Source organism: Chiloscyllium plagiosum, chromosome 11 (genome assembly GCF_004010195.1).
Source record: "Chiloscyllium plagiosum isolate BGI_BamShark_2017 chromosome 11, ASM401019v2, whole genome shotgun sequence".
NCBI lineage: Eukaryota > Metazoa > Chordata > Chondrichthyes > Orectolobiformes > Hemiscylliidae > Chiloscyllium > Chiloscyllium plagiosum.
The window spans coordinates 12,004,087-12,017,742 of NC_057720.1; the positions used below are offsets into that span (position 1 = coordinate 12,004,087).

The 13,656-nt window shown below is 39.9% G+C and overlaps 1 protein-coding gene across 2 annotated transcripts in view; it reads right to left on the reverse strand.

Annotated features, from left to right (window-relative positions):
* The window catches only part of usp33 (ubiquitin specific peptidase 33), a 73,684-nt gene that overhangs the window by 19,397 nt on the left and 40,631 nt on the right, over positions 1 to 13,656 (reverse strand). Inside the window, exons 16-20 of one of the 2 annotated variants that reach the window (XM_043698690.1) lie at positions 12,943 to 13,123; positions 10,689 to 10,815; positions 3,878 to 4,047; positions 2,815 to 2,896; positions 196 to 304 (exon numbers count right to left, since the gene is read on the reverse strand). In XM_043698690.1, the coding sequence (XP_043554625.1) occupies positions 196 to 304; positions 2,815 to 2,896; positions 3,878 to 4,047; positions 10,689 to 10,815; positions 12,943 to 13,123 (669 nt within the window). The remainder of the gene's footprint in view (positions 1 to 195; positions 305 to 2,814; positions 2,897 to 3,877; positions 4,048 to 10,688; positions 10,816 to 12,942; positions 13,124 to 13,656) is intronic. The other variant, XM_043698691.1, reaches the window with a different exon arrangement.

The window sequence follows — 13,656 nt, forward strand, 5'->3', positions numbered from 1 at the left end:
GGATCAAAGGCTATTGGGAAAAAGGCAGAAATAGGATACTGAGTTGGATTATCAGCCACGATGGTGCTGACTGGTCCACTCCTCCTCCTATTTTTGATTTTTCTATGTTACAGGTTTCAATATTTGGGTGAACTCATTTCAGAAAAAATGTAGCACAAAACCTTAAGATGCTGAACAAGACATTTGTTTCCTTACTCGTAAGAACATTTCCAGTTCCACCTTCCTTCTCTTTTCTAATTTTTCAATCTCGATCTGACAGGTTTGGCAGGTGTAGAGATGATTGACTGCTGGCCCCCCTCCATACCTGTCGGGACAGCAAAGCAGAAATTCTAATTTCCATAAAACCTGTATGCTACAAGTCAAGTCAAGAAAGAAGAACCAACTTCAATATAAATGGAACTTCAGAACAAGCCTAAAGTATTTTATAGCCAATGAAATACTTTTGAAGTGTTGCAATCCAGGGAAATAAGAAAACACAAGAAGCTCCTATAAACATCAAGTTAGTTGTCAAGTTAACTTTTAAAAAATGAACGTAGGTTTATAAAATACTCGGAGGTGCTACACAGAAGGATTAAAATCTAACACTGAGCCAAAGTGATACTAGTGAAGATGCCAAGAGTTTGGTCAAGGAGGTAAGTTTTAGGGAAAAAGACAGGTTGTGGTGCAAAAGGGTTAGGGAGAGGTAGAGGGGTAGCTAGCTGAAGGCACAATCAGCAAGGTGGAGCAATTAAAAAAATCAACAATGCTCAAGAGATCAGAATTCGATGATCCTCAGTGGGCAGAGGCTAGAACAGAGCAAGACAACATGCACAGGCTAAAGGGTGGGTGAGTGGAAATGGGTAAATAAGACTTGGCACAAGTGACAATGAGATTTGCTTTGGATGACCATATTTAAGGAGAGTAGAATGTGAGACCCCAGCTCGAAGTCGGTTGAAATTGTAAAGTTTTGAGCTAACATAGGTGGGGATGAGGGGAATCAGCAGATCCGAGGCAAGGGTGGGGGGGGGGGGCGGAAATTAGGCAATCATGGGTGGCTTCAAGGAAATGTTACAAATGCACAATAATACATGTTTGCCCATTTGACTTTGAAGTAATTTATTTTAAATTGCAATTGCAGGTTATCGTCCAACATTTTAACTGACTGCAGCCAATTTACTTAGCAGCTGGATTAACTTCAATTATTCAAATGCCTACAGTTACCATTACTTAACAGGAAAAAAATCCATCTGCTTCAGAAATCAAACCAAGGTCTTTAACATTCCAAACAATAGTGATCCAAAATGAATTACAATTTTGCCTTCCATTAATTTATCATGTTCTTTTTTGAACAGTTATTTGAAATAGATTCCAAACTTCGTTTGTGATAGAGAAAAGCTGTCTTATAACCAACTTTATTTTTGTTGAAACAGACCAATTTAGTGAGTCATGATGCAGCATATTTAAATAGAAAAGATGGTCCCAGGTGTTTCACGGTAGCATAACTGTACGAAAATTAACACCAAGACAAAAAAGTAAAATAACTGGGATACAGAAAATCTGAAATCTAAAATGAAAATGCTGGAAATACTCAGGCAGGTCTGGCAGCATTTGTGGAGAAAGAATTGGAGTTAACATTTCAACTTAGATATGACTTTTACTTTAGAATGAAAAGTGGAATTTTAAGGATTTTATGCAATGAAAGGGCATGGGGGAAAAGAAAGATCTTAGATAGGGTAAAGGGTGGAGAGAGATTAAAAGATAAAGCTGTCATGGAACAAAAGGCAAAGGGAGAGGTAGTAGTTTTTGTAATGAAACAGAGTACTGTATTGCTTTACAGTTGCTTACCATACAAAGTGCCAGGAAATCAAATATAATTGGAGATGTCCTCTCCAGAACTTAGTGACCCACTTGGAACTAAAGAAATAACATTGACCAAGGCCAGGAGAATCAAAGTAGGAGTGTGTTCGTTATTTATATTTTATAGTCTCTTTCTTTTGAGAATGACCAAACTGTCAATAGCATCAAATCTGCAGTTCTGAAGAAAAATCATATTCAACTTGAAATGTTTATGCAGTATCTCTGAAAAAAAAAAGGAAATTTTGGGAGGCGAGTCCAAGAAGTTGATTTAAGGAGTGTTTGAATAGGAAGAAATACAAAGTGCAAATGGTGAATGAGGAGTTAGCAAACATTTGGATTGGATTCAAAGTGCAACTAGCTTGACTGGCTCTCAGTGCATTTTGCTCCATTGGTGGAGACCCACTCTTAATAAAAACATTGATGCATACAACTTGGGTGGGGCCAGTCAATAATCTGAACAAAAGAACCAAGATCATTGATGCACCAGATAAATGTTGCCTCAGCTCAAAAGACACATTTATACATATCAGCTACCAGACAGGTCTCACCACAGAGTGCAGGAATTTGAAAGAAGGAACAAGTTCAAACGTGAGACTATAAAATTGTGCCCTGGTTATGGAGGACTTCAGATAATGAGCTTTGTACTCTGTGTCAACCTTTTACAAGTTCTTTTAAGATAGAATGTTAGGCATTTGCAAAAATGGAAAAATCAATTCCTTACATACACCGCATAATTAGATTTGTGTATCAAATTCCACTTCAGCAGTTCTGATACTGAATGTTTACAAGATGGTCTTGCGTAACTCTTTCCAGGATCAAGTGTCATGATTCCATTTGCTTTCCTTTTGCAAGTATGTGTTTATCATGAAAAGCAGGGGCCTTGTGAAGTACAAGTCTGAGCTGACAACCTGAACACATATTATTTGGGGAAAGATTGCCTCCCACAGAAGGAAAAGGACAAGGTGCCACATTACTCACCTGCTGTACAGATAGTCCCAGACATTCTGAGGCAACATCACAACAAGGTCTTCAATGTAACTGGCCTTCTGAGGTGGAACACCTGTAACAGATACATTTCAGTCATTAGGATGTGTGTTGAATTTCCAGGACGGCCTATTTCTATGTTTCTTTAATGAGAAATATGAAACAGGAAAACTGCAAAGCTGCTTATAGCAGCAATTTATGTTTTAGGGATTTCCTTCCCTCCTCTTGAAGACATTGACTCTGCTGGAGTGAAGTACGACAAACAGGCAGCACCATTTAGTTTAAAAAAAGAAAGCTGAAGAGCTGCGGATGCTGGAAATCAGAAAAAATTGTTGGAAAAACTCAGCAGGTCCGGCAGCATCTATGGAGAGAAAGCAGAGTTAATGTTTTGGGTCCAGTGACCCTTCTTCAGAATGCACCATTTGGTACTTTGCAGAGCCCAACCTAGTGTCATTTGACATCTGAATTTCCTTCAAAAAATCACAAATAGATAACTATTGGGAACATAGAATAGAACCCCTATTGGGTGGCAGCAGGCCATTTGGCCCATCAAGTCCACACCAAACCTCAAGCAGCAGCCCACCCAGACACAGCCCCCTATGCTATAACCCTGCATTTCCCATGACTAATCCACCAAGACAGCACATCTTTGGACTGCGGGAGGAAACCGGAGGACCCGGAGCAAACCCAGGCAGACACAGGGGAAAACATGCAAACACCACATCGACAGTCACCTGACGCTGGAATCAAACTCTGGTCCCTGGTGCTGTGAAGCAGCAGCGCTAACCACTGAGCCATCGTGCTGCTCTGCAATTTGCCCTGTGTTACACCTGGCAATGCAGAGATTTATTTTAAGAGAAGCTCTAACTGCCACCCAAGAGATCGGTTATCGCTACATAAAGCGGGTAATAAGCCCGGGATCTGTTACACCAAGCTTGACTCCTCTCCCCCCCACCCCACCACCATCCCCAACCCATATCCTTTCAAAAACACTCAAATCATCCATCCATCCATCCATCAGTTGCTTACAGTTGGCAGGGCTAAAGCATCACTTTACCTCCATGAGCACAAAGAAACTCATTGTTGATAATAGGACCTGGCTCAGCAAAAGTCTTGAATTTGTTCAACCATTGGCGCGATATGTAGAACTGAAGTAGACTAGGTTCCATCATATTCAGTAGGTGAGCTACTCTCTGCCTTTCCTTCTGCATCTCCTCACTGCTTTTCCTGTGAAATAGAAATGACAACACAATTCGGCATTGAAAATTTGGAGTAGCTGAGATTCCTGCTGCACATCCATTTCATTGTCTCCCTGGACTATTAGCACTAATATTGATGGCTTCTGCAACGAAACACTTTGAAAGAATAATTCAGTTCAAATTACTCTATGCTGAGCAATCCACTATCAGAGGTCATCATCATAACAGAAATCTCTCCCGAAAGAGGATTTGTAACTATAGCAAAGTTCAAATGGACCATACAGAATGGATTAAGGCCAGTTGACTTATCATGCTTGTGCCAGCTTTGGGAAAGAACTATTCAATTCTTTCCACCCCTCTGTCTTTCACTACTACACCACAGAAACATTTCCTCTTCGACTTTCCCACTTGAAAATTATTATTGAATTTGCTTCCATCCACCTTTCAGGAAGTCAATTTTAAATCATAAATAACTACAGTAAGAAATACGCTTCTTTGCATCCTTTCTGGTCTCCTCTATACCCTTCCTTGCAATGCCCTTTTCCCTGTGACATCCCAAATGTCAAATCCCAGTGACATCCCAAATGGTCATAATGGAAAAATAAAAGGAAGGTTATAAATCTCCTATTAATAGATTTCCATTAGCACTACACCTAAAGACATTCTTCCTCGTGAGCGAAATATTCAGACTACTTTTCTGTCAGACAGGAATAAATTATATTCAGAAGCAAAGAGTAGTTGTTAGTTTGTTACGATCCCTATGAAGATTCACTGAATGATCCTGCCGTGAAGAAATTACCAGCAAAGTTTACTAAGTACGAGATTTTGCAATTTTTTTTTGATAGGAATCAAAATGACCACAGTAATTGCAGTCTTAACTGATTAAAATGATCCCTTGAAAACATTTGAAGACGAGCAGGTACATTTTCCGAGGTTCCTGATCAACATGGATTGCTCAGCCAGAAATTATTTAATCAATTATCTTATTGCTGCTTGTGGGAGCATGTTGTGCACAGACTGGCTGCTACAATACCTAAATTTAAGCAGCAACGACATTTCAAATTATTGCACACTGGTTCTTACGTACATTGGGAGGTCCTGGTGAAAGACACTGCACAAGTGCAAGTTCTTTCTATCAAAGTTATGTTAAAGTCCAAGTTACAATTTCAAGGCACTCTAACGCTGTCTAATTTTCTTAACCATTACACCAGCAATAAAGAATGGGAGCACATGCATAATATACATTACTTCATACACAATCAGTTACTTTTGAAGTGCAGTGTCTTCCATATAGGCAGACCATTTTGCATAACAGATGATCAATCTTACAGCTTTTGTGGTCTCTGATCAAAGGAGCAGTGTTTTCTAGTAGATGAGGATTCAACCCAGCCATCTTCAAACTTAAAATTTAACCAGTGGCTTGTTCATATTTTTAAAGCTTATTGCCAGAAAACCACTCCAAACTGGAGTAGTGGTATTTCATATGAACTGTGTCACAGCTAAACTGCTTGACCTAGAGGCTCTATTTTCCAGTTACAAAAAGATCACCTTGATCCTGCTGTGGTATGATATATTGGCCAAGTGTTCACTTTGCTTTTCCATGATATTGGAGTATCATTAAAAAAAAATGACCTTAACAGAAATGATTCATTTTTGTCAAGATCTCCTAAATTAAGTCTTGAATTTTGTCAGACCACTTTGCCAGTTAATAGACTTAACAGCCCCTTTGTTATACTATTCTATATAGGAGAAAATGTTCTCTCTTCTCCTGTAGTGCAATTCAGTCAGTGGCTGTTATTAAGGTGGTGCCCCAAGGGAAAAATTCTATTCAAACACAAACATCATGTGTCATTTGTTCGAATGTATTTTTGATTAGAATCTTTTTTTGTTGATTTAACTTTTCCAATTAACTTATTTTGCAGTTTATTCTAAACCTCCTTCCCAACTGAAGTCCAAATCAAGTGTAATTATTTTAGCAGCATTATTCTACAGTCTTCATGACTAATACGTGCAGGCGCATGATAAAATCATTAGTTGGAGGAAATGGGAAGTGTTTTGTTCCCTGCATATGTTGCAAATTTAAAAAGATATCCTGCCAAGTGAAAACATTGACACTGGGATCACCTGAAAAGTGGTTTCAAGCAAACAGAAATATTGAGAGAGAGTGTATAAATATCCAGTACAAAACTGCATCTTTGGAAAGAGTAATTACTTATCGTCAGCTCAAATTAGCTTTGTACTTTAAACAATAGATGTTAAAATTAGATGATTTTTCAGGGATTTGACAGAGAAATACTGAAAGGCAACCTTATCAGCTTTACACTTTAAAAATCCAAATGGCATTAAAATACAGCATTTATCAGTTTCATACCATCCCTACAGTGTGGAAGCAGGCCATTCAGCCCATCAGGTCTGCACTAACTTTCCGAAGAGCATCCCATCTTCTTACCCTATCCCTACAACCTGGCATTTCCCATGGCTAATCCATCTAGCCTGCACATTCCTGAACACTATGGGCAATTTAGCACAGTTAATCCACCTAACCTTCACATCTCTGGACTGTGTGAGGAAACCTACACAGACACAGGGAGAATGTCGAAAAGCGTGGTGCTGGAAAAGCACAGCAGGTCACGCAGCATCCGAGGAGCAGGAGAGTCGATGTTTTAAGCATAAGCTCTTCATCAAGAATGAGGGAGGGGGCCCAAGGGGGCTGAGAAATTGGAGGAGGCGGGGGCTGAGGGGAAGATAGCTGGCAATGTGATTGGTAGATGAAAGTGGGGAGTGATGGTGATAGGTCAGAGAGGAGGGTGGAGCAGATAGGTGGGAAGGGAGATGGACAGGTAGGACAGTTCAAGAGGGCAGTGTCGAGTCAGAGGGTTGGATCTGGGATGAGGTGGCGGGAGGGGAAATGAGGAAACTGGTGAAATCAACATTGATCCCGTGTGGTTGGAGGATCCCAAGGCAGAAGATAAGGCGTTCTTCCTCCAGGTGTCGGGTGGCTAGAGTTTGGCTCTGCATGTCCTTGGCAGAGTAGAAAGGGAGTTGAAGTATTCAGCCTCAGGGCTATGAGGTTGATTGGTGCGTGTGTCCCAGCAATGGTTCTCTGAAACATTCCACAAGTTGGCGTCCTGTCTCCCCAATGTGGGGGAGACCACAGAGAGCAGCGGACACAGTAGATGACATGGGTGGAACTACAGGTAAATCTCTGTCAGATGTGGAGGTTCCTTTGTAGCCTTGGACGGAGGTGAGGGGGGAGGCGTGGGTGTAGGTTTTGCGCTTCTTGCAGTGGCGAGGAAAGGTGCTGGGCGGGGAGGGTAGGTTGGTCAGGGGCGGCGTGAACCTAACAAGGGAATCATGGACGGACTGGTCTCTGCAGAATGCAGATAGGGGTGGGGAAGGAAAGATATACCTGGTGGTGGGGTCTGTTTGTATGTGGGGACCAAAGGGGATCCGTCCTTGTTGCGATTGGAGGGGTGGGTTTCAAGGGCAGGGGTGTGGAGATGTTATGGAGGGTATCGTTGATCACGTGGGAGAGGAAATTATGTCCCTGAAGGAGGAGGCCATCTACAATGCTTTATGGTGGAATTAGTTCTCCTGGGAGCAGATGCGGCAGAGGTGGAGGAATTCGGAAAAAGGAGGCAGGGGAGGAGGAGGTGTAGTCCAGGTAGTTGTGGGAGTCTGTTTGTTTGAAATTTATGTCCATGTTGAGTCCGTCGCCAGAAATAGAGTTAGAAAGGTCCAGGCAGGGCCTCTGCTGCATGTTCTCCCAGGAGGACCAATTCCTCCACAGAACATTCCAGACAGCCTTCTCCTTCTCCCTACTGGGAGAATGTGCAGATTCCACACAATCTATCCAAGGCTGGAATCAAACCAGTGTCCCTGGTGCTGGGAGGTAGCTGTGCTAACCACTGAGCTACTGTGCCACCCATCATTGTTACAGATAGCAGCAAAAGGAAGATGTTGACTATTATTTTTATAATTACCTATAATGTATAGCGTTGATTTTACTCCAAACTAAAATTTGGAAATAAATTACTTTGGAAGTAATGTTAATTATTCACATCCCCACAAGGCATTCAGATTCACTGCAGCTGCAAATGAATTGGATCAGTTTTTACTGCAGAACTACGTGGCAGATTCAAATGAATTTGCATTGTAACATTTGAATTGCTGCCAGGTGAGCTGACTTCACAATTACCTTCTTTCTGCAGCACCAATTCATAGTTGTAAATTTAATTAGCTGGACTTTATGCAGAAAATTCATAGCTTTTTGACTTTCAAATGTTTATTCAAGACCATTTTGTAAGATGCAATAAACTGATTTTAACACAATGTCTGGGAGCCCTGCATGATATGCATAACAAAGTCAGGTTGCTGCCAAAGCTTTATCACGATGAGAGAATTATTATAGTGCTTTAACATACGCTGAAGAGCACAGTGACTTTATAGAGGCATACAAAAATGAGAAAGGTACAAATTCAGAACCCTATTTTAAAGGTAAGCAATGACATCAAGACAAGTTCCAACTAACAAAAAGCCAAGTTAAATCCAATAGGAGATATATTGAATGACAGAGCTAAAAATGAATGTAATTGACCAGAGTAGTGTAGTTAAAACAAAATTCTAGAATCATTTCGGTAGCAGCTTTTTTTCCCAGAGGTAGCCTGAACTCGAATAGCTCGACAACACACGGACAGCATGTAGAATTTATCACTTTGTAGAATCAACCCATTTATGGCAGCTTGTCTGGATCAATAGTCAACATCTTTACAATCAATGTTGCACCAGTAATTTATGCATCATCTTACAATATAATGTCACCATCTAGTGATTAACATTCCCAAATGCTCCAATTGATACATCTAAGTATTCTTCAAAATCTATCAATATCCTTTAACTAAAACAACCATGCGAGACTCCACAATAACTGCTGATGCTCAAAACAAGTTAAAGCTCAAAATAACCACACCAGTCTAAAATACATACTTGAAGTTACCAACTAAATTTTCTTTGCTTCTTATTGTTACTTATCAATTTACTTATAACTTCTGTCAATAATACAGGCACCATGGTACTGCAACTGATAACACTTTTTATTGTATTTTTCTTGTACAAGTATAACAATAAATTCTAAGTTCTACGCCACTTTAAAACCGAGCTATGTCTGACTAAAACTTTTTACCACACAGTATTTTCACATTTATTATCCCAAGTTTACATACCTTGAGTCATAAAACAACTATAAAACCACAAACCCATGAACTGACATTTTTGCTGGAAGCATGGCTATTTTTCCTGACAATTAATCCCAATTAAACCTGACTAAGCAATGGAGAAATTAAATATCAAAATTATTAAATATTAAAAATAAATCAAACTATATTGAAAGGGGAGAGTGACAGCTGGATTGTCCTAATTGGAACAGTTCTGAAGAACCAATCATCGTTCCTTACTCGTACCCACTACCTATGCAAATCACTGGTTAGATATTACCTGTATTTCAGTCTCCAACCACTGGGGATTTGCATAAATAGTACATGTACTCTATAAACACAATCTTTTTAGATTTAAGAACTTTAGGGTCAGAAAAATTCAATGTAAGAATAGAAACTGTGGAATGAATACATATATATTTTGTTCAGACAATGCAGACCAATTTAACTTGTATGTTGAACAAGATGGGCTGCAAAGAAGGGAGAATGAAGACAACTTCAGAGAGGTTTTGATCGTGATGTAACTTGACCACATCATAAAGACCAAAAATAATTAATGCCAATGCACTGCACTAAAGAGGGCCCCAAATAATAAATTAAACAAGAAATAAGGCAAAGAATTAGGAACTGTCCAGTCAATGAATTATTTCAGGTGAGCGGACAAATATTATTAGTCGGTTAAGTATGGGATCAGGCACAGCAAGCTCCCACAAGCACCGCCATAATGACTTGATAATTTGTTTTAGGGACGTTGATTAAGATGGTGATTGCATCAGAACTAGAACTTTCTTCCCACAGTTGCAGCCAGACCCACTGAAATTCTCCAGTGATTTCTGTCTTTTCACCAGGAGAACTCCTTTGATCTTTCAAAACTGATGAGGTATATATGGTCCCTGTTTAAAATCCATTGTAAAGATGGGAGATTTGGCCTGGACTTTGTGCTCAAGTGATACTGTATCTCTCAAACGTCTGACCAAAGTGCAGATATTACTATAATTACAACCAGGCCCGTTAGGTTTCCTCATCCAAACAGATCTTTTCATGACTTACATGCCTCAAATGCAGATATAACATTTAAAGTCATGAACTGGCAGCATTACTGGTTTGCCAGGTTTGGGATAAATCAAAATCTGTTTGAATACAGGACTACTATTCTACATGCCTTTCTACAGAAAACAAAGGAGAAAGTGAGGACTGCAGATGCTGGAGATCAGAGCTGAAAATGTGTTGCTGGAAAAGCGCAGCAGGTCAGGCAGCATTCAAGGAGCAGGAGAATCGACGTTTCGGGCATGAGCCCGAAGAAGGCCCGAGTAAGGCCCGAAGAAGCCATTCCTGAAGAAGGGCTCATGCCCGAAACGTTTGATTCTCCTGCTCCTTGGATGCCGCCTGACCTGCTGCGCTTTTCCAGCGACACATTTCCAGTACAGAAAACAAAGCACCAGCCATCAAGAGTTACCTGTAGAAGAGCACATAAGCTTCTGCATTCTGCACAGTTGATTCAGACACTTCCATCACATTCTGGTCATCAAATTCAAACCATCGATTATTCAGATCATTTAGGCAATAAGCTGTATAATGACCACCTAGAGTTAGAATAATACAAACATCTGTAAATTGTATGTGGAGGAACTGAAAAATCACAGATTATAAATTATGACCATTGGCTTAGTGACAGAAAAGCTTGACAGTGTTGTTGAACTGAGGATCTTAAATAACATTTTTGAAGTCCTGAAACCAACAGTCTTCAACAATACTACTTCACCACAAATGCAGTGAAGCAGGCATAGGCATATCTTCCCTCTTTCTCTCCTCTGGGCAAACTATAAAGAAGTGAGCAGTTTCCAAAGTCATAACCTATGAGATCAAGAACTTGATTAACTTCACCTTCAAGACTTGGCAACATATCCCATACGAGGTCCAGTATCTTCAGGCCCCTTATCAAAGGAACATATACTGGCCTTTGCAGCAGTCCAGTAAAGGTTCACTAAGTTGATATTAAGTATGGAGGGACTATCTTAGTAGGAGAGGTTGAGTAGCTTGGGCCTGTAGTCAATGAAATTTAGAAGAATCAGAGGCGATCTTATCGAAACATTCAAGATTCTTAAGACACTCGACAGGATAAATGAGGAAAGATAGTCTCTCTTGTGGGAGAGTCTGGGACCACAGGGTATAATCTCAGATCAAGGGGTCGCACATTTAAGATGGAGATGAGAAGGAGTTTCTACTTCAGATGGCTGTAAATCTGTAGAACTCTTTACTCTCGAGGGCTGTCGAAGCTGAGTTGTTAAGTACGTTCAGGGCTGAGATAGACAGATTTTTAATCAGTGCGGAGATGAAGGGTTATAGGGATATGGCAGGAAAATGGAGTTGAGATCATCCAGGATATAATTTCGTGGTGAAGCAGATTTGATGGGCTGAATGACATATTTTTGCTCCTATATCTTATGATCACCCAATTCATCCTCTTCCAGCAATTGATTTCAATTGTTTCCAGTGGGCTGATACAATACCAACTTCAACCAACCTCTCCGGCAATTCACTCTATAAGCAGATGAAAGCAGGGTCACCCAAGATTTAATGCTCTCCTAATCCTTCTTTTACCCCAACACCCATCTTTTCTTTTATCTGTTGGACAGCACTGCAGTGAATGATTACAGTTCTTAAATAATAACTTGGGTAAAGTTGAAAAGCACCACGAAATAAAGGAATTTGGGACTTCTGGCTTTACATAAAAGAGATACTGAATATAATACGCAGGTGGTTAAAGTGAATTTATATAAAGCATTGATTAGGTTCATTAAACTACAGCACGCTTTATACAAGGGCAGAGTTCAGGAAAACAGCAAAGTTTAAATAGCTATGTAGAGAGATATAAAATATTCAGGGCTTTTTTCACTAGAAACAAGAGGAGATTAAATCAATGAAAAGCTTAGAGTGGTTAAGAAGCAACAGAACATTTCCACTGATCAGCAAACTCTAAAGTCGAATGGTCATTAGAAGATGTTCAAGGGAGAAGTTGGAAGAGGCATCAAATGAATGTATAATTATTTACCAATATTGGGACCAGTGCTACAACATTGAAAATTGAGGGTATCACAGACAAAATGAGCAAAACCACTTCTGGAATTTCTACAGATCTATGAAACATATTTTACTATATAGCAACAAAAATGACTTGCAGACGTAAACCACATGACCATATGACATTCAAAAGCTCTCAGAAGCATAGTTACTGTCGAAATGTAGGAAACATGAGAGCCAATTTGCCGAGACCTTGCTGAATAGTGAAATAATCACTAATAATCATCATTCGGGAGGTAAATAATGGAAACAAAAGATTGTTTGTTAGTCTAAGCAAATTGTAATCAGGTGAAGAAAACCTGCAGAACAGCAAAATGTAACAGATTAAACCAAAAAAAAGCATTTTAATGCAGCATGAAAGGTAGCGATAATCAATCTTTAAGTGATTGGGTCAAATTATTAGCCATACAACACGAGAACTCTTTACTCTTCCAATACTGAAATGGGACTCAAGATCCCAACTCAATTACTAGAATACGCAGATGGGTCCTCAGATTTGGACTCCACCTGAAGCAAATTACACTGCCTTTAATTAAAAAAAACTTGCAATACCTTTCACAACAAAGCAACAGTTTGAGCACTATTAAAAGCACTACAATATTACAAGGCGACATATTGGTGATACTCACAACTGGCAGTGCCATGATGACAGATTACTGATAAGAGATTATAAGTTGTGATTTGAGGCGAGCTGTCTTTAGCAAGGAAAGGTTGAAGATCAAGACTTTCTAAAGGGAATGACACATGGCTGTTGATTTTGGTGGAAAACATGAGCTCATGTCTGAATCGCTTCAAGTGAATGCACAAAATCTACAATAAAATAAATCAATTACAACAACACTATTAGATCTCTGATGCGCTTGACATATAAACAATTAGTTTAAAATGAAGTGATTTATATCAGCAAACATGGCAGACATTCTGTGCAAAACAAGATTCCACAGATAGCAATAAGATAAATGGCCTCAGCTTATATGTTCAAGTACTGGAATGGGGTTTGAATACACAACGTCTGACTCAGGAAGAATGCTACCACAAAATAAAATGGACATATGGCACGCAGGTTCACCAGTGGGAAACCCACCAGCTCAACCATTATGATAGGAATCTTCCACAAACAAAATGTTGTGGAAACGGATTGATTGGTAGTTGTGCTCCCTCATGTGTCAGAGTTGAAAAGTGTGGTGCCGGAAAAGCATAGCAGGTCAGGTAGCATCCGAGGAGCAGAACAGTCGACGTTTCGGGCATGAGCCCTTTGTCAGGAATGTGGAGGGAGAAGGGGGATGACAGATTAATATAGGGATGGGTGGGGCTGGAGGGAAGGTAAGTGAGATGGTGACAGG